Source organism: Dendrobates tinctorius, unplaced genomic scaffold (genome assembly GCF_039654945.1).
Source record: "Dendrobates tinctorius isolate UK_male_01 unplaced genomic scaffold, ASM3965494v1 ptg000162l, whole genome shotgun sequence".
Lineage (NCBI taxonomy): Eukaryota > Metazoa > Chordata > Amphibia > Anura > Dendrobatidae > Dendrobates > Dendrobates tinctorius.
In genome coordinates, this window is record NW_027361829.1 from 37383179 (window position 1) to 37405636 (window position 22458).

General features: G+C 40.0%; 1 protein-coding gene across 2 annotated transcripts in view; it reads left to right on the forward strand.

Moving 5' to 3' along the window:
- The window catches only part of NPSR1 (neuropeptide S receptor 1), an 814072-nt gene that overhangs the window by 58734 nt on the left and 732880 nt on the right, over positions 1-22458 (forward strand). For both annotated transcript variants that reach the window (XM_073549960.1, XM_073549961.1), the window contains exon 2: positions 13453-13594. In XM_073549960.1, coding sequence (XP_073406061.1) covers positions 13453-13594 — 142 coding nt within the window. The remainder of the gene's footprint in view (positions 1-13452; positions 13595-22458) is intronic.

Sequence of the window (22458 nt, forward strand, 5' to 3'; positions counted from 1 at the left end):
TTTAGAGATGATCTGCTAAGCGGAGTGGACCAAAATTCCTCCTGACATGTGCGCAAACCTCATCATCAACTAAAAAAATTCTGTGCTTGCCAGCAACAGTTTTGTCACCAAGTATTAAGTCTTGTTTGTCAGAGGCATCAAACACTTTTTTTCTCACTGCAAAATGCAAATACATTTATTTAATTTATACAATGTGATTTTCTTAATTTTATTTTTGATATTCTATCTCTCAATGTAAAAATTAAACTACCCTTAAAATTATAGACTATTCATGTCTTTTTCAGTGGGCAAGCTTAGTGGGCAAGCTTACCAAATCAGCATGGGATCAAATAATTATCTACTTCAATTTATATATGCATATATATATACATAAATATATATATATATATTGTTGGTATCCCTCATTTAATGACAGAAAAACCCACAATGGTGACAGAAATAACTTGAATCTGACAAAAGTAATAATAATAAAAAAATCTATGAAAATGAACAAATGAAAGTCAGACACTGCTTTTCAACCATGCTTCCACAGATTTTTTTTTAAAAAAAACAACTCATGAAATAGGCTTGGACAGAAATGATGGTATCCTTAACTTAATAAGTTATTGCACAACCTTTTGAGCTAATTACTGCAATCCAACAATTCCTGTAACTCTCAATGAGACCTCTGCACCTCTCGACAGGTATTTTGGCCCACTTCTCAAGGGCAAACTGCTCCAGTTGTCTTGTGTTTGAAGCTTGCCTTTTGCAGAAAACATGTTTTAGTTCTTTCCAAAGATGCTCAATAAGATTTAGGTCAGGGCTCATAGAGCACCACTTCAGAATAGTCCAAAGTTTTCCTCTTAGCCATTCTTGGGTGTTTTTAACTGTTTGCTTTGGCCACTATCCTGGTGCAAGACCCATGACCTGTGACTGAGACCATACTTTCTGACACTGGGCAGCACATTTCTCTTTAGAATCCCTTGAAAGACACCCTGTGTCAGATGCAGCAAAGCAGCCCCAGAACATAACAGAGTCTCCTCCATGTTTCACAGTAGGGACAGTATTATTTTCTTGATATGCTTCATTTTTCCATCTGTGAACATAAAGCTGATGTGCCTTGCCAAAAAGTTCCATTTTTGTCTCACCTGTCCGTAGGACATTCTCCCAGAAGCTTTTTGGCTTGTCAACATGTAGTTTGGCAAATTCCAGTCTGGCTTTTTTATTATTTTTTTTCAACAATGGTGTCCTCCTTGGTCATCTCCCATGAAGTCTACTTTGGCTCATACAATGACAGATGGTGCAATCTGATACTGATGTTCCTTGAGCTTGAAATTCACCTTGAATCTGTTTAGAAGTTTTCTGGGCTCTTTTGTTACCATTTGTATTATCCGTCTCTTTGATTTGTCATCAATTTTCCTCCTGCGGTCACATCCAGTGAGGTTGGCTCCAGTCTCATGGAGCTTAAATATCTGAATAATATGTGCAACTGTAGTCACAGGATCATCAAGCTGTTTGGAGATAGTCTTATAACTTTTACCTTTAACACGTTTGACTATAAATTTTCTTTCTTATCCCTTGAGACTACTCTTTCCTTTGCTTCCTCTGGTCCATGTTGCGTGTGATACACACCATGTCACCAAACAGCACAGTGAGTATCTGTATCCCTCTATACAGGCCCACTAACTGATTCCAAGATTGTAGACACCTGTGATGCTAATTAGTGGACACATCTTGATTTAACATGTCCCTTTTGTCACATTATTTTTAGGGGTATCATTTCCGTCTAGCTCTATTTCACGAGTTTTATTTATTTTAAAATACCATGGAAGCATGGTTGAAAACACTGTGATACCAAGGTTTTGTTCCTCGGACAATTTGAGTGTTTCTGATAGATTTTTCATGCTGATTTCAGAAATGACTTCAAATTTTTTCCTATCATTTAAGGTTTTTGAATAATTATACGAAACATTATAATATTCTAATATATTATAATATATTTCTGTGTTTTTTATGCATATTTCTCCTTTTCTTTTTTTGTATATATATATATGTATACTAGCTCAAGAGCCCAGCGCTGCCCGGGCATAGTAACTAACTGTGGTTAGTTATAACAAATTATAATTATCCTCCATCCCACAGTCCCGTGCCCATATACCCATCATACATATCCACCATCCCATAGGCCCGTGCCCATATACCCATCATACATATCTGCCATCCCATAGTCGAGTGCCCATATACCCATCACACATCCTCCATCCCATGGTCCCATGCCCATATACCCATCACACATCCTCCATCCCATAGTCCCGTGCCCATATACCCGTCATACATATCCTCCATCCTATAGTCCAGTGCTGCCTGGGCATAGTAACTAACTGTGGCTAGTTATAACAAATTATAATTGTCCTCCATCCCATAGTCCCGTGCCCATATACCCATCATACATATCCACGATCCCATAGGCCCGTGCTCATATACCCATAATACATATCCTCCATCCCATAGTCTCATGCCCATATACCCATCATACATATTCTCCATCCCATAGTCCCATGCCCATATACCCATCATACATATTCGCCATCCCATAGTCGAGTGCCCATATACCCATCACACATCCATCATCTCATAGTCCCATGCCCATATACCCATCATACAAATCCTCCATCCCATAGTCCCGTGCCCATATACCCATCATACATATCCGCCATCCCATAGTCTTGTGCCCATATACCCATCATACATATCCTCCATTCCATAGTCCAGTGCCCATACACCCATCACACATCCTCCATCCCATAGTCCCGTGCCCATATACCCGTCATACATATCCTTCATCCCATAGTCCAGTGCCTATGTACCCATCAAACATCCTCCATCCCATAGTCAACCTTTATGACATCATAATGAGCGGCTGGGCTTGCAACCTATGATGACATCAGCGTCGCCATGGCAACCATTATGACATCATAATGAGGGGCGGGGCTTGATACACTTTTTCCCCATTATGTAGATAGGTGCAAAATTGTTTGGTGAATTGGAATACGCGGGGTTAAAATTTCACCTCACAACATAGCTTAGGACACTCTCGGGGTCCAGACGTGTGACTGTGCCAAATTTTGTGGCTGTAGCTGCGACGGTGCGGATGCCAATACCGGACATACACACACATATACACACACGCATACAAACATACACACACTTGAGCTGTATATATTAGATGGGTATATGGGCATGGAACTATAGGATGGAGGAAATGTATGATGGGTATATGGGCATGGGACTATGAGATGAAGGATGTGTGATGGGCATATGGGCACTCGACTATGGGATGGCGAATATGTATGATGGGTATATGGGCATGGGACTATGGGATGGAGAATATGTATGATGGGTATATGGGCATGGGACTATGGGATGGAGGATGTGTGATCGGTATATGGGCACTCGACTGTGGGATGGAGGATATGTATGATGGGTATATGGGCACGGGCCTATAGGATGGTGGATATGTATGATGGGTATATGGGCACGGGACTATGGGATGGAGGATAATTATAATTTTTTATAACCAATCACAGTTAGTTACTATGCCCGGGTAGCGCCGGGCTCTTCAGCTAGTATATATATGTATATATATATATATATATATATTCATTGTTTCTCTTTTTTGTTTTTTACTATTGTAAAATGACTATAGCATTTAATTGTCCAGCCAATCATGTTATTGGCCACCATATTAATGTGCTGTTCAGTGTGCACACAGCCAGATCTTGATAAAGACCTTACGTCGAAACACATAGATCTGTGTTTCCATGCAGTGTTGCCAGACATTATGTGCCTGAGAATATTTTAATGCCATTTTGACAATAAATATTTGTTTTTAACCGTCACCCAACATCGCTGGATCCTTCCAATTTTTGTACTGATATTATAATATCCTGGTATAATTCTAAAAACTAATATATGAACTTTTTCTGAATCAGTATATTCTGAACTTTCCACTGAAATAACATAAATCGCTGATCTACACATATGCAAGCACTTATTATCTGAATTCTGCACAGGCACAGTGAATCATTTGGCTGACCATGTATGGAGCATACCACATCTCCTGGTCAGGCGAGGAATCAAAAGACAATACTGACATACTTAGAACATGGCTGAATGGATCACGACCTTCAATGCCGTTCGCTGTCCCAATGATATGGAGAGAGCAGAGAGATCATGTAACAGATTGGTACTTCTGCCTTACATATATAACAGGATATTCAGCAAAAAGCAAGAAATCATTAGAATATCCTAATCTTCCTTCAGCCATAAGACCAGTACCACACGATAAAAGTCTTCGCGTTCTAAAGCCGCCCAAAGTATGGACAATGGAGGACAATGAAGATGAACTAACAATGTAAGTGGAAAATGAAACTGCTCCAGACCCAGACTTTGAGCCTTCTACATCTAATCCACATCTGTTCAGTCAAGCTGATCTGAGTGACTTGGACACAGAATTGAAATTGTCAAAGCGGTAAGAAGAATTATTGGGATCAAGGCTGCAAGAGCGGAATCTCTTATTACTAGGAGCAAGAGTTTCTGTTTTTCACAGTTGTCAAGAACACCATAATCAATTTTTCAACCATGTCGACAGTCTAACCTTTTGCAATGGCGTCTTGAGGTTGTTTGGTGCTCTTGGATGCGAACATGACCCGAAGGAATGGTGACAGTTCATTGACTCATCAGTTTTATGTCTGAAGGCTGTTTTATTACACAACGGAAATATTTATGCTTCTATACCTATTGGACATGCTGTACACATGAAAGAAATGTATGAGAATATGGAGTTACTGTTGATGCACATTAATTACAGAAATTATAACTTGAACATATGTGGTGACCTAAAAGTTGTTGCACTTCTTGGACTGCAGCTTGGATATACCAAGTATTGTTGTTTTATTTGTGAGTGGGACAGTCGAGCACAAGAAATGGACTATTTCAGAAAGGACTGGCCACTCCACGAAAACTTGGATGCTGGACAGAAGAATGTTAAACATAATCCTCTCGTTGATCCAGCAAAGATATTTCTCCATCCTTTGCATATTAAACTTGGGCTTATGAAGAATTTTGTCAAAGCAATGAACAAAGAATCAGAAGCCTTTTCTTACTTACGACAGAAATTTCCAAGAATAAGTGATGCAAAGATTAAAAAAGGTATTTTATTGGCCCGCAGATCAGAGATATAGTGAATGACAGTAGCTTTGTTGGTCTTTTGCAAAGTGCTGAACAAGTGACATGGAGAGCCTTTAAAGATGTCACCTTCAACTTTCTTGGCAACAGCAGGGAACCGAACTTTGAACAACTCGTGGACAACATACTCACAGCATATAATTTGATGAAATGCAATATGTCACAAAAAATGCATTTTCTATATTCTCATTTGGACTTTTTTTCCAGCCAATCTTGGTGCCATTAGCGATGAACACGGTGAAAGATTTCACCAAGACATTGCATTGATGGAAAAAAGGTACCAGGGAAAGTGGAGTACATTAATGCTGGCTGACTATTGTGGAATCTTATTCGAGAAGCATCTGATACGGATTATAAACGAGTCGCCTGCAAAACACTTTTGAACAATTGCTTTTGCTACTGATATCGATGCACATGTACTGTACAGTGCTGTGCAAATTAATTGGGACAAAGCATTGTTTTAAGTAAAATGGTAAGTTGGTGACAGTGATTCAAACCAGTTTTAACTGCTTTGAACAGGTGTGAGTGCCTGTTCAAAGCAATTAAAACTGGTTTTAATCACTGACTGGTAACCAACTTATGATTTTACTTAAAAAAAGCTTTGTCCCAATTAATTTGCACAGCACTGTATGTAGTGTCTCGGACATCATAATGTAGACTATAAACTGTTGTTTCTTAACCCCTTACTGCCAGCTGATGGAATAGTACGTCAGCTGGCAGTATCCCCCGCTTTGAGGTGGGTCCCGGCGGTGAGCCCACCTCAAAGCCACGACATTTCAGCTGTTTTTAACAGCTGACATGTGCCTACAAGAGGCGAGAGCAGAATCGCGATCCGCCCGTACCTATTAAAGCAGTTAAATGCCACTGTCAAACTCTGACAGCTGGCATTTAAATGCACTTCCGGACGCTGGTCCGGAAATATGTGCAGCGACGACCCCGTCACGTGATTGGGGGTCATCGCTATGTTGCCATCACAACCAGAGGTCTCCTCTAAAACTCTATGGTTGTTGATGGCAAATTACTATGAGCACCACCCTGTGGTCGGCGCTCAAAGCAAGCCTGTAATTCTGCTGTATAGAGGTGATCTGAGCATCACCTCTATGTAGCAGAGGCGATCGCGCTATGGCAGCTTCTAGCCTCCTATAGAGGTTATTGAAGCATGCCAAAAGTAAAAAAAAAGTGTTTTAAAAATATTTAAAAAATTTAAATAACATAAAAGTTCAAATCACCCCCCTTTTCGCCCGATTCAAAATAGAACAATAAAAAATCAAACCTACACATATTTGGTATCGCCATGTTCAAAATCACCCGATCTAACAATAAAAAAAAGAATTAACTTGATCGCTAAACGGCATAGCAATAGAAAAAATCAAAATGCCAGAATTATGTTTTTTTGGTCACCGTGACATTGAATTAAAATGCAATAACATGCAAACAAGAGAACATATCTGCACAAAAGTGGTATTGTTAAAAACGCCAACTCGGCATGCAAAAAACCCGAGATCACGAAAAATGGTGACTATACGGGTCTCGGAAAATTGCGCAATTTTTTTTTAGTAAATTCTTAAATTTTTTTTCACTACTTAGATAAAAGAGAACCTAGAGATGTTTGGTGTCTATGAACTTGTAATGACCTGGAGAATCAGAATGACAGGTCAGTTTTAGCATTTAGTGAACCTAGGAAAAAAGCCAAGCAAAAAACAAGTGTGGGATGGCACTGTTCTGCAATTTCACCGCACTTGGAATTTTTTTCCCTTTTTCGAGTACAAGACATGGTAAAACCAATGGTGTTATTCAAAAGTACAACTAGTCCTGCAAAAAATAAGCCCTCACATGGCCATAATGACAGAAAAATAAAAAAGTTACTGCTCTGGAAAGAAGGATAGCGAAAAACGAAAACGTAAATTCAAAAAAGTTCTGGTCATGAAGGGGTTAAAAACCTTAAGTGATACAGAGTGTTGGAGCACATGTTCGTGCTCAGCATATCAAAATCTATAAGATACAATCAAATTTTCTCAGGGGACAAGAACTTCCCTGAAATTTGTTGCGCAGTGAAAGCAATGTCTGACTTTCATTTGTTAATTTTCACAGATTTTTTATTTATTATTACTTTTGTCAGATTCAAGTTATTTCTGTCACCAATGTGGGTTTTTCTGTCATTAAATGATGGGTACCAACAATTTTGACCATGTGTGTGTATGTATATATACACTCACTGGCCACTTTATTAGGTACACCATGCTAGTAACGGGTTGGACCCCCTTTTGCCTTCAGAACAGCCTCAATTCTTCGTGGCAGAGATTCAACAAGGTGCTGGAAGCATTCCTCAGAGATTTTGGACCATATTGACATGATGGCATCATACAGTTGGCGCAGATTTGTCGGCTGCACATCCCTGATGCGAATCTCCCGTTCCACCACATCCCAAAGATGCTCTATTGGATTGAGATCTGGTGACTGAGGAGGCCATTTGAGTACAGTGAACTCATTGTCATGTTCAAGAAACCAATCTGAGATGATTCGAGCTTTATGACATGGCGCATTATCCTGCTGAAAGTAGCCATCAGATGTTGGGTACATTGTGGTCATAAAGGGATGGACATGGTCAGCAACAATACTCAGGTAGGCTGTGGCGTTGCAACGATGCTCAATTGGTACCAAGGGGCCCAAAGAGTGCCAAGAAAAAATTCCCCACACCATGACACCACCACCACCAGCCTGAACCGTTGATACAAGGCAGGATGGATCCATGCTTTCATGTTGTTTACGCCAAATTCTGACCCTACCATCCGAATGTCGCAGCAGAAATCGAGACTCATCAGACCAGGCAACGTTTTTCCAATCTTCTACTGTCCAATTTCGATGAGCTTGTGCAAATTGTAGCCTCAGTTTCCTGTTCTTAGCTGAGAGGAGTGGTACCCGGTGTGGTCTTCTGCTGCTGTAGCCCATCTGCCTCAAAGTTCGACGCACTGTGCGTTCAGAGATGCTCTTCTGCCTACCTTGGTTGTAACGGGTGGCAATTTGAGTCACTGTTGCCTTTCTATCAGCTCGAACCAGTCTGCCCATTCTCCTCTGACCTCTGGCATCAACAAGGCATTTCCGGCCACAGAACTGCCGCTCACTGGATTTTTTTTCTTTTTCGGACCATTCTCTGTAAACCCTAGAGATGGTTGTGCGTGAAAATCCCAGTAGATCAGCAGTTTCTGAAATACTCAGACCAGCCCTTCTGGCACCAACAATCATGCCACGCTCAAAGGCACTCAAATCACCTTTCTTCCCCATACTGATGCTCGGTTTGAACTGCAGGAGATTGTCTTGACCATGTCTACATGCCTAAATGCACTGAGTTGCCGCCATGTGATTGGCTGATTAGAAATTAAGTCTTAACACACAGTTGGACAGGTGTACCTAATAAAGTGGCCAGTGAGTGTATATATATATGCTGTATCTATCTTGCGTTGGCTAGGGACCTATATTTGAAGAAGGAAGGTGAAAACTATAGCCACTTAACATGGGGAACCAGCTTTATTTTTGTGTGTAGTACGGTAGAGCCTTTGTAAATGTGTTTAATCATTTGTGTTCTTTCTTTGTGTTTTGCAACTTTAATTAACCCCTTAATCCCATGTGACGTACTATCCCATCCATGTGCCCTGGGACTTAATTCCCAGGGACGGGATAGTACGTCACAGCGATCAGTGGCGCCCACGTGGTGAGCTAATTATCATAGCTGATACCTGGCACAATGTGTCAGGGGCGGTCACGGACCGCCCCGACACGTTAACCCCTTGCACACCACGATCAAACACGATCGCGGTGTACCGGGGGTTAAAGGGAAGCATCGGCAGGGAGGGGGCTCCCTCCATGCTTCCCTGAGCCCCCCACAGCAGCACAATGTGCAGCGCTGCTGCGGGGGTCTCTTTCCCTACAGGTCCCCAGATCCAAGATGGCGACGGGGACCTTCGGGGGCCTGCAGGGAGCTGGCTTCCTCAGTGCCTGCAAAGCGCAGGCACGAGAAAGCCTTGTTCAGTGCCTGTGACAGATCGCTGATCTGTCACAGTGATCTGTGATGTGACAGATCAGCGATCTGTCACAGGACAGTGATGTCCCCCTGGGACAACCTAATAAAGTTAAAAAAAAAAAATGTAAAAATAATTTTTAAAAAATCACTAAATAAATTAGAAAAAAATATTCCACAATAAATTAATTTTTTGGAAATAAAAAAGAAAAAAACAATACAAGTACACATATTTGGTATCGCCGCGTCCGTAACAACCTGCCCTATAAAACTGTCCCACTAGTTAACCCCTTTAGTGAACCCCTTAAAAAAATTAAAAAAAGAAGCAAAAAATAATGATTTATTATCATACTGCCGAACAAAAAGTGCAATAACGCGCAATCAAAAAGACGCATATAAATATCCATGGTACCACTGAAAATGTCATCTTGTCCCGCAAAAAACAAGCTGCCATACAGCGTCATCAGCGAAAAAATAAAAAAGTTATAGCTCACAGAAACGACATAAATGAGGTGTCGCTGTAACCATACTGACCCAAAGAATAAAACCGCTTTATCAATTTTACCGCAAGCAGAACGGGTAAACGCACCCCCCAAAAGAAATTCATGAAACGCTGGTTTTTGTTCATTCTGCGTCCCAAAAATCGGAATAAAAAGCGATCAAAAAATGTCATGTGCCCGAAAATGGTAGCAATAAAAAGGTCAACTCATCCCGCAAAAAATAAGACTTCACATGACTCGGTGGGTCAAAATATGGAAAAATTATAGCTCTCAATATGTGGTGATGCAAAAACTATTTTTACAATAAAAAGCGTCTTTTAGCGTATGACAGCTGCCAAACATAAAAACCGCCATGAATAGTAAATCAAACCCCCCGTTATCACCCCCTTAGTTAGGGAAAAATAATAAAATTAAAATAAAATGTATTTATTTCTATTTTCCCATTAGGGTTAGGGCTAGGGCTAGGGTTAGGGCTAGGGCTAGGGTTAGGACTAGGGTTAAGGCTAGGGTTAGGGTTAGGGCTAGGGTTGAGGTTAGGGGTGTGTTGGGGATAGGGCTGGAGTTAGAATTGGGGGTCTCCACTGTTTGGGTACATCAGGTGCTCTCCAAATGCAACATGGCATCGGATCTCAATTTCAGCCAATTCTGCGTTGAAAAAGTCAAATGGTGCTCCTTCCCTTCCAAGCTCTGCCATGTGCCCAAACAGTGTTTTACCCCCACATATAGGGTATCAGCCTACTCAGGACAAATTGCAAAACAACTTTTGGGGTCCAATTTCTCCTGTTTCCCTTAGGAAAATAAAAAATTGAGGGAAAAAATATCATTTTTGTGGAAAAAAATGATTTTTTTATTTTCACGCCCGGGCGTTATAAACTTTTGTGAATCACTTGGGGGTTCAAAGTGCTCACCACACATCTAGATAAGTTCCATGGGGGGTCTAGTTTCCAAAATGGGGTCACTTGTGGGGAGTTTCAATAGTTTAGGTACATGAGGGGCTCTCCAAATGCACATGACACCCGCAGACCATTCCATCAAAGTCTGCATTCCAAAACGTCACTACTTCCCTTCCGAGCCCTGACGTGTGCCCATATAGTAGTTTTCTCCCACATATGAGGTATTAGCGTGCTCAGGACAAATTGGACAACAACTTTTGCGGTCCAATTTCTCCTGTTACCCTTGGGAAAATAAAATAATTGGGGACTAATTGATCATGTTTGTGGAAAAAATACGATTTTTTTATTTTCATGCCCGGGCATTATAAACTTCTGTGAAGCCCTTGGGGGTTCAAAGTGCTCACCACACATCTAGATAAGTTCCTTAGGGGGTCTAGTTTCCAAAATGGGGTCACTTGTGGGGGGTTTCCACTGTTTAGGTACATCAGGGGCTCTCCAAAGCAACATGACACTGGCAGACCATTACATCAAAGTCTGCATTCCAAAACGTCATAACTTCCCTTCCGAGCCCCGACGTGTGCCCATACAGTAGTTTTCTCCCACATATGAGGTATCAGCGTACTCAGGACAAATTGGACAACAACTTTTGGGGTCCAATTTCTCCTGGTACCCTTGGGAAAATAAAAAAATTGGTGACTAAAATATCATGTTTGTGGAAAAAATACAATTTTTTTTTTTCACGCCCAGCCATTATAAACTTCTGTGAAGCACTGGGGGGGTTCAAAGTTCTCACCACACATCTAGATAAGTTCCTTCGGGGTCTAGTTTCCAAAATGGTGTCATTTGTGGGGGGTTTCCACTGTTTTGGTACATCAGGGGCTTTCCAAACGCGACATGGTGTCCGATCTCAATTCCAGCCAAAAATGTCAAATGGCGCTGCTTCCCTTCCAAGCTCTGCCATGCGCCCAATTAGTGGTTTTTACCCCCACATGTGGGGTATCAGCGTACTCAGGACAAATTGCACAATAACTTTTAGGGTCCTGTAACCCTTGGGAAAATAAAAATTGGGGGTGAAAAGATCAATTTTGTGGAAAAAATATGATTTTTTAATTGTACCGCTGTACGTTATAAACTTCTGTGAAGCCTTTGTGGGTTCAAAGTTCTCACCACATATCTAGATAAGTTCCTTGGGGGGGTATAGTTTCCAAAATGGTGCCACTTGTGGGGGTTTCCACTGTTTAGGTACATCAGGGGCTCTCCAAACACGACATGGCGTCCGATCTGAATTCCAACCAATTTTGCATTGAAAAAGTCAAACGGCGCTCCTTCCCTTCTGAGCTCTGCCATGCGCCAAAAAAGTGGTCCCCCCCACATATCAGGTATCAGCGTACTCAGGGCAAATTGCTCAATAACTTTTGCAGTCTAATTTCTCCTGTTACCCTTGGTAAAATAAAAAAAATGGAACCTGAATTTTTTTTTTGTGAAAAAAAGTTAAATGTTCATTTTTTTTTTAAATATTCAAAAAATTCCTGTGATGCACCTAAAGGGTTAATAAACTTCTTGAATGTGGTTTTGAGCACCTTAAGGGGTGCAGTTTTTAGAATGGTGTCACTTTTGGATATTTTCTATCATATAGACCCCGCAAAGAGGCTTCAAATGTGATGTGGTCCGTAAAAATAAAATGGTGTTGCAAAAATGAGAAATCGCTGGTCAATTTTTAACCCTTATAACGTCCTAACAAAGAAAAATTTTGGTTCCAAAATTGTGCTGATGTAAAGTAAACATGTGGGAAATGCTACTTATCAAGTTTTTTGTGTGCTGTATCTCTGTGATTTAAGGGCATAAAAATTCAAATTTGGAAAATTGCAAAATTTTCAAAATTTTCGCCAAATTTCCATTTTTTTCACAAATAAAAGCAAGTTATTTCAATGAAATTTTACCACTAACATGAAGTACAATAAGTCTCAAGAAAACAATGTCAAATCACCGGGATCCATGGAAGTGTTTCAGAGTTATTACCTCATAAAGGGACAGTGGTCAGAATTGTAAAAATTGGCCCAGTCATGAACGTGTAAACCACCCTTGGGGCTTAAGGGGTTAATTGTATTTGAGACCTTTCTTTAGCTACATGTGTTTTGCAAGTATGTAGCTGTAGCAATTAGGGATTATATGTATGCTGTCAATTTGGCCATGTTCACACATCCAGTATTTGGTCAGTATTCGGTCAGTATTCTATATAGGTATTTGTGAGGCAAAACCAGGAGTGGGTGAAAAATATGCAATTGTTGCACGTATTACTTTTCTATTTTAACTCTGATTGTTCCACTTCTGATTTTGGCATTCAATTACCATTATAAAATACTGGCCAAATACTCAACGTCTGAACGTGGCCTTTGCATGTCAATTTGCAAGATGTAGAGGGTAAAAAATAAATGCACAAAGAGACAACAGGCACCCAGAGTTGAAAGGATAATTAGAAAATTAAGTGTCCTACAATATTTACAAATGTAAAAATTGGTTAAAAGCCCTCTTCAATGAGGCTCAAAGGGGTTGGATACAGTCCAAAGATATCTCACAATACTACACACTTTTTTCAGGACAGTTGGAGGCTTTATAGTAATTTTATTCACTCTGCAAATCAATTCTACACAAATCAAATAATTGGGAAAAAATTGTCATAGCTGGTGACTTAGAATTTCAAAAAATTTGTTCATCCCTAATAAGAATACATTTCATGAATGTCTGATGACTATCTGCATATTTTTGCAAACTGTGCCATGCAATCTAATTTAATTGTGTATTTTTTCTCCTTTTCTAGACAGAACAACTGATAACACTTTGGATTTTGTTTGTCATTATCATGGTTGGAAATTCAGTGGTTTTGTACCTAACATGGAAGGAGAGGGTACGGAAGAGAAAGTCTCGTATGACATTTTTTGTTACACAACTTGCAATTACAGGTAAGAAATAATAGTTTCAAATATTTGCTTTTCATGTTGCTGAATTGTGAAAAAACATCAAAAGTACATGCAGAACAAAGGCATCACCAGAGGATATGAATGATATTAAAAGTCAAAATTTTATTTCAAAAGACGCATGCACAGTTGTACACACAATAAAAACAATTAAAAAATCCATTTAGGATGAAACCACACAAAAAATGATCCAAAAAGAGATAGGGAGTAAAATACTCAATGCCAGCACTCAAAAACAGAGGCAAACAAATGCAAAAGGATGGCATACAGTTCCTACAGGGGGTACTATCGCAAGTAACTAATTCAATGTGTTAGGAACCCCCAAGAAAAGCCAATTACCAGTCACTGCAGCAGTCAGATAGATACCCCTCAAAAGGTAGCAGTCAAGCCTGATGGGTACTTGGACCCACGCGTTCCCACACACACGGTGTCTTTTTCAAGGTGAGTGACACCGTGTGTGTCAGAACACGTGGGTCCAAGTACCCTTCAGGCTTGACTGCTACCTTTTGAGGGGTGACTATCTGACTGCTGCAGTGACTGGTATTTGGCTTTTCTTGAGGGTTCCGAACACATTGAATTAGTTAATTGCGATAGTACCCCCTGTAGGAACTATATGTTATCCTTTTGCATTTATTTGCCTCTGTTTGTGAGTGCTGGCAGCATAAATATATTGAACAGTCTGTAGGTAGCTGGATATTTACCACCTGTTATATTGTTACTTCTATTTGTCTATTGAAGCCTGTGGGTACGAGTTTTGAGTATTATACTCCCTATCTCTTTTTGGATCATTTTTTTTGTGTGGTTTCATCTTAAATGGATTTTTTAATTGTTTTTATTATGTGTACAACTGTACATGAGTCTTTTGAAATAAAATTTTGACTTTTAATATCATTCATATCCTCTGATGATCCCTTTGTTCTGCATGTACTTTTGATGTTTTTTTCATGATGCTTACTTGACATGCCATATGATGATCCCAATATTTTTATTGATGTTGATGGTGCCCGCTTACATTTTTGTTAAACATCTTGCTGAATTCACAATTCCCCTCTAAGTCCATTTTTTCCTGGAATTAAAAAGTCTAGATCAGCCCAAGAAGGTACTAATTTTCCAACATTTCTTTGAGAAATAAAATGTAAGTTTCAAGTATTATTATTGCATTGATATTAATGTAGCATTGAAATTAGATTTGAAAAGGCAATTTACTTAGCCAACATTTCTGGATCCAGTTTTTAAAAATTGACAAAAAGCCCTTAAGCATTTAAAACTATCTATAAGTTTGTTAAAAGAAAATGCATTTGCTTACCTCAGTAAATTAGTTGAGGTACTGCTATAAAGTACAATACCAAATATGCTATTACATAATTCACAAAGGACCACAAGGCATCAGGCATGTGAACATAACACCAATTTATAGACCTTTTATTAAAAAAGTGGGTTTCCGACCATACACATTCAAAGAACAATGATCAGGATGATTGTCAAAATGACGATTCCATGTATAATTTACCTTAAAGGGGTTGTGCAGTCCAAATCGATAAATCTGAGGTCACTCTGTAGGACTGCAGAATTATGAATCCATCCAGCACACACTGTGGGTGCTGCAGTGATTCAGCTTTTCTTAGTTTGGACAGGAGGTATGTATATGCTATACATAATCCCGGCCAGAGGCCATTCAGTGAGCACGGCGTCGCTTCCAAACACTCCCCATCGTGGTACCCATCCGTTTTAAATGCCAAGTATTCCCAAATTTAAAAGCATTATGTTCCAAAATAAAACTGCAGACACTCACAAACAAAATTTACAAAATCCAGACTCTTTTCTTTATTAATCCAGACTCTTTTCTGTAGTAACTAAAACGAATCTGATTGCTTCAACCCCCTCCCCTTTTGGTATTCTGGTATTTAGGCTCTCCACGTCTATGGAGACCAAAGATATAGCTTGTGAGGGTCTGCAATTTATTTTGGAACATAATTTTTTTAAATTTCGGAATATTTGGTAACTACAATGGCTGGGTACTGCGATGAGGACCCCGGCAGCATGCACTTTTGCTAACTTATTCCTTGCGGTGTTTGAGGAATGGTATAATTATTCCCTTTGTAATTGTTTCCTGAAACACATAAAACTTTATGTAAGATTCATGGATGATGTGTTCATGGTGTGGGACGGCCCTCAGAATGCATTCCAGGAATTCGTGGAGCACCTGACTGGTCCAACAACATGATCATGAGATTCACACATAAAATTTGGGAGTACATCGTTAGAATTTCTTGATGTCAGCACTAAGGTGTAGCAGGGAATTCTCTCTACAGAAGTGAATCGCAAACTTTCCTCCAGTAATGCTTTACTACATTTTGATAGTGCCCATCCACATTATACTAAACAATCTCTGTCATATAGCCAATTTGCAAGACTAAAAAGAATTAATAGCAGTCATTGGATCTGTATCAGAGGTTCTGTAAAAGAGGGTATCCTAGATCAATTTTAAATTCTGCTTTAGATAGGACTGTCAATGCTATAAAGGACAATTCGAGTGTGAACACAAAAGAAAGAAATAGCACAGAAAAGGAAAAAGATTTGTATTCAGTTTTAAGCTCGGCCCTATGGATAATTGTATCCACCCAGTAATAAGAAAAAAAATGGCATGTATTGAAAAATGATGATGCCTTTTCGGAAGTGGTCCTCTTTTTGCTTGCAGGTGTTCTACTAGTTTGAGGGACACTCTTATACATAACCGTATTGGGAATGATCAGAAAGATTGGCTTAGATCAGGTGCCCCAAAAAGGTCATTTTAAATGTGGATACAGTTCTTTTTGTTCCTTTCATATTACAGGGAACCATTTACAGATCGGCCCGATATCAACTGTGTCCGTGATTTCATTACTTGCAGAACTAACTACTTAAGGGCCCGTTACACACAGCGATCTCGTTGGCGAGATCGCTGATTTTGTGACACATCAGCGTTCTCTCCAGCGATATGCTGTGTGTGACATCCAGCAGCGATCGGCCCCCCGTGGGGTATCGCTGATCGTGCTGGATCGCCCTGGCCCATTTTTTCATCGCTGGTCTCCCGCTGGCCAGCGCGCATCGATGCTTGTGGCAGCGGGAGCCAGCGATGAGCGACGCTGCACGCTGGTTACCAACGTAAACATCGGGTTTCTAAGGGTCGTGGGGCCCTTAGAAACCCGATGCTTACCCTAGATACCAGCGTGCACTGCAGGCAGGGCGGGAGGTGGAGGCAGAGCAGCGCATAGGCCGGAGTAGCTCTGCTATCTGCTACTCCAGTCTGTCAGACCGGAGTAGCAGATAGCAGAGCTATGCCGGTCTGTCTGCGCCACTCTGCCTCCACCTCCCGCCGTGCCTGCAGTGCACGCTGGTATCTAGGGTAAACATCGGGTTTCTAAGGGCACCGCGGCCCTTAGAAACCCAATATTTACGTTGGTAACCAGCGTACTCGCTGGTCCTGATCGCTGGAGGGGCTGTCTATGTGACAGCTCACCAGCGATCAGCTAACATTGTCCTAGCAATCCCATCCACGTCAGATCATTGGTGGGATCGCTGGGACATCGTTATGTGTAACGGTACCCTTAGTTTATGTCTTATTTTGCCCCTGTAAGTATTCTTATATCAGAAAAGCAATACAATATTGTTAGATTTCGGGAACATTTCAATTCAATTCATATGGGCAAAGGAGTCTCATGAATAATAAAACATATGAGAGAAAACCATGGGAGGGAATCCGGAAACATTGCATTATGCGGGGTTAGAACAGGTTGTTTTACCTGATCAAGCAGGTGATCTTCATAAGCTTCTGCTTAGATTGGAGGCAAGATGGATCATGCATTGGCGCCTTGGGAGCAATGGGGTTTAATGACAGAATTGACATGTCAGCATTCTTGTAATGGTCTTGATGCATTATTCCCTTTATTTGATGTGTTCTGTATTTTACTCATTTTAATTGTTCTTTATTATTTTTTTGCATTAGTTCTGTTTTTAATTAAAACGGGAAAATTTAATTCAGCCCTGATTGTGGTGAGGTCAGAAGGGGGAGGTATTTAACCTGTGACAGGTATATACCTCATCACTTTCTCTCTCCCACAAGACCTGTAGAAGGGCCTTTGTGAGAAATGATCATTGTCCAGTTTGGTTACTCAACATGCTACTCTCCTGACCTGGATATTTTTAAATTGTGGCAATAAAGTGAATTTGAAGGCAGTGAGTACCACTCTTTCTCCACTTGCTACAAGGACTATAAAAGTATAACCTGTAAATCTACCACTCGTAAAGAATTGAAAAAAGTAATGAGTGCAAGCTTCAAACTCCGCAAAAATAGAATAAATGGGCACCAGCCTAAATTTAAGTTTTCAATAATTTGAAGTGGGATCACCTGATGCATACAAATGAACATGAAGCCACACAAGAGAAAAGTGTATGCACCAAAATACAGGGATCACCACCAAGCCAAATATTCAGGTTTAACAAATTTCTTTATTACAATGAACAACACTAACAAACACTTGTCTAAAAGCAGTTAAAAAGTCTGGAAAGAAACAGACATGAATCAATAGACAAAAAAATGGGTCATGATGTTAAACCATAAGGAGTCAAATACTTAGCGCCCCACAGTAACTCCACAATCAGTGTGCTGTAAACCAGTACAAATGATTGCTGGCTAATATTGCCTAACTCCTGCTATAGCAGTAGTCTATCCATATGCTGTTGAGCATATGAGCCTCAATCATGAAGTGCTATCAGTATTAAATACACAGCCAAAGATAACATAATCAAATAAATACAAAAATATGCTGTATACCTACAAATCATGAGCACTCAGTTCTAATAAGGCAGAAATACAATTATGCTATGAAAACACAGCTTGTTACCAGCAAATATGGCTAAAGAGGTAAAGATTAAATCACTCCTTCCCCCAGAATGATGGCGGTTAGCCCCTGAGCACAAGCACACATCTCACTTACATGGGGCCCAGGACCCACGCGTATCGACACAACAATGTGTCTTTCTCAAGGTCAGTGCATTGTTATGTCCTAATCTCATTCAGTATATATAGGTAATGAATGATTAATGAGTCCTACCAGCTGGGCGTTTGCAGGGGAAAAGAAAAAAAAAAAAAATGAATCTCAGGCTTAATGAAGCAGCGTCCTAGCAAAGCCATTGCGCAAGCGCCACACAGCCGCAGCGGAAGTGCCCTGTCTCTCCACTCAAGGAGGCGCCGATCTAATACCAATGCGCATGTGTGAAGAAATCTTACATCATCCGATGCTGCTGGGTCTCCCCATGCCATTGCGCATGCGCCACCCTGCAACAACACAAGTGCCCTGGCTCTACTCTCAAGGATACATTTGTCCACTACCAATGCGCATGTGTCTGGGGAATCTCGCGTCAACAAATACTGAGGCGCTGATACACACTATAATACAATGCCCAGTCTATTAGTGCACAGGCACATAGTGTCCTCAATTGAGGCATTTGTATAGCTATCTCTCAAAATCAGTGAGCTTGCGCAAGTGTGGCTAAACCAGCACATACCATTGCACAGCTGTCCAAACCGGATAGCAATAAATTAGTACACGCACTAAAGTGCAACCAGATGAAATGTCCCATTGATATCTATGTGCTGAGCACATATTAACCCTTCTATGCAAGTATACCATTTTTGATCAGTATGCACATATAGGCAGGTGCTAAAGTGCTATAACCCCAATAATCGCTGTACATATAGTGTTACAATATTTTACATATAAGGAAGGTTCAGGAATAATACCTCCTAACTTGAGTATATCAAAAACCAGATTTATAAAGTTACAATAAGTGATTTATTATTCACCCATCAACACAGGCATGCAAAGCAAACTTGGAGGTGCCCCCATGCGTATCATCCAGAGGCAACATACAAATTTAGCAAATCACTTTTGGTCAGTTACATAGTTCATAGATTTTTGCATCCATACCACCTCTATATATAGTGAGCATATTGCCCAGTCTAAGAAATCCTCTAGATAATAGTAAATTGTCAAGGAGATATAATTTATATTAAACATCTGATAGATTATCAATGCTGAGTGTCACTGCTATCAGCCCTTTGTCGCACATGTATAGGCCCATGTATCTCTCAAAGGGCCTCCTATTAATTGAGGTGGTTGACAAAGATATATTGGTGAAGTTAACAATATTTTGTGGGGCTGATTACATTAAGCTGATCCCCTCCAAGGTATATTAAAGCTAATTTGGAAAAGGCTTCACATGTGAGCAGCATATATAGCAAAAACCTATGATCATCAAAATCAACTTAAAGCATGTGCATATATTTCAAAAGGTATTCCAAAAGTTAGTATTCCAAAAAATTTCAAAAAATTCAGGGACAACTGTACATATCAGAAATACACAATCCAGGAATTACAGAGATTACAATATATAATATTGGCATCCATGTACGTGTAGTACATTGAGATGAATTTCAATATCCGGCGCATCATAAGGAGGTCAATCTTCCAGCTGTATACCCTAAGCCCATGGAAAAATAAATAAATAAAATGATGTTTAGACTAAGGGTAAAGTGGGACGAGAAGCAAAACAAGAAGAAAAGAAAGAAAGAGGAGAAGGAAGAAGAAAGAGGGGGGAGGAGGGAGGGAGGGAGGGGGGAGACGCTGGTTCCAAAACGCGCATCGGGGAGTGCCTGGCATCACCATACAGGGCTGTCACTATACCACTGATAGGTAATATACCTTCTTATTGTATTCGGCACAGTTGGTTCACTATCACATCCCATAGTGGAGTTATACATTCATGCTCAGTGGAGCTATATATTTATGCACCTTTGTCATTCCAATATATTGTATACAATTGCACTTGTTTATTTTCATATGTTAAATAGTATTTTATATAAATTGTATTATTGTATATTACAGTGGTCACTTTAGGAATTCTTTGTGATAGATTGGGGTATTTATACCATTGCACTGGTCACAATTATATTTTGATAAATTTCACTATATACTATTTTTATTTTTTATTTTTTGTTGGTATAGTTTTGATGATATACATTGCATATATATATTATATTATATTGAAAATTATTATAATATTTATATAAATGATTTGACAGTCCGCAATGCAGATTTGCAATTGATTTTAATGTATTGGTGTGCCACATAGGCACATTTTTCTTTGTGTTGCACATTGTTTATTTTGGCCAAATTGTTTATAATAAAGGCTTTTTTATATCGAGCCATTCCTGTTTTTCTTTTAACAAGTGTCCTACATAGTGGATGTTTTATATTGTAACCAAATGGTCTGCCATTCAATCTGGGAGATTATATTTTAAGAGTATAATTGGTGCATAATTCGTTTTTTATTTGTAGATTTTTACTTTATTGTTTTATATATAAATAGCTGTGCACCTTACATTTTCTTCAGTTGAGTCCGATTGCTACTGTTTTTAATGATTATAACTACTAATTTCAGTGAATTGGATGCTAAACATTCAGCATTTTTTGAAATGTGCAAGCATCAGCATTTAAAAATAATTCAGAAATAAAATCAGCTTTACTAGTAAGGATTGAATGTGCTCACCACTACTTGTTACTCACCCGAGTATCACCGTACTTGATGTACTCGGTGAGCATCGAGCATTTCCGGGATTACTCATTGGGAACTTAGGTCTCCACGCAGCATTTTTGGCGGTCTTTCGAGATCCAATCACCATGCAGGGATTGTCTGCCAGGCACGGATACGCCACAGCCATCTTTGTTGTGGCCTTTCAGTGATTGGCTGGCCGTGCAGCATCATCAGGGGTATAAGAAACCAGACGCCGCCCTGCTCGGTGCATTCAGCTCCGGATTTAGATAATGTAGGGAGAGCTGCTGCTGAGATAGGGACAGATTTGGGGATTTATTAGTCAGTGTGGGGTCTACCATCCTAAACTACTCAAATTCAGCTAATTAGTAGTATGCTCATGACAAATGTCATCCTAGTTGAGGATTACATCAATTATAGAGATCACATAATAGGACATTCATGGACAAAAATAGACCTATCGCACTGATATATGAAACAAACCGTGAGCAAAGGAGCTCCAAAGAGGCGACGAATAGATCCACACACAATATGGTAAAAAAATATAAATTTATTGACAATAATATATTAAAGAATCAAATACAGATCCAGAAAAGAGGATGTTGGGACAATTGGCATCAAATCCAAGACAAAATGGGCTAAACAGCAAGGGAGACAGAACTGGAGAGCCAAACTGGTTTACCAAGATTGATGTAAAAAGATAAAGTGGGCAATTAGTTAGTTAATAATACTAGTGCGCTCAAAAGGAGCTCAAAATCATGAGTATGTCAAGTGTCCACACTTACACACACAGCAATGTGCTCACCACTACTTGTTACTCACCCGAGTATCACCGTACTTGATGTACTCGGTGAGCATCGAGCATTTCCGGGATTACTCATTGGGAACTTAGGTCTCCACGCAGCATTTTTGGCGGTCTTTCGAGATCCAATCACCATGCAGGGATTGTCTGCCAGGCACTGATACTCCACAGCCATCTTTGTTGTAGCCTTTCAGTGATTGGCTGGCCGTGCAGCATCATCAGGGGTATAAGAAACCAGACGCCGCCCAGCTCGGTGCATTCAGCTCCGGATTTAGATAGTGTAGGGAGAGCTGCTGCTGAGATAGGGACAGATTTGGGGATTTATTAGTCAGTGTGGGGTCTACCATCCCAAACTACTCAAATTCAGCTAAACCAACAGTCTTTCTAAGGACTCATTCTGGAGTATATAGGTTGCAGTGTTAGGCAGGCAGGGGATTGTACGTCGCTCTATACA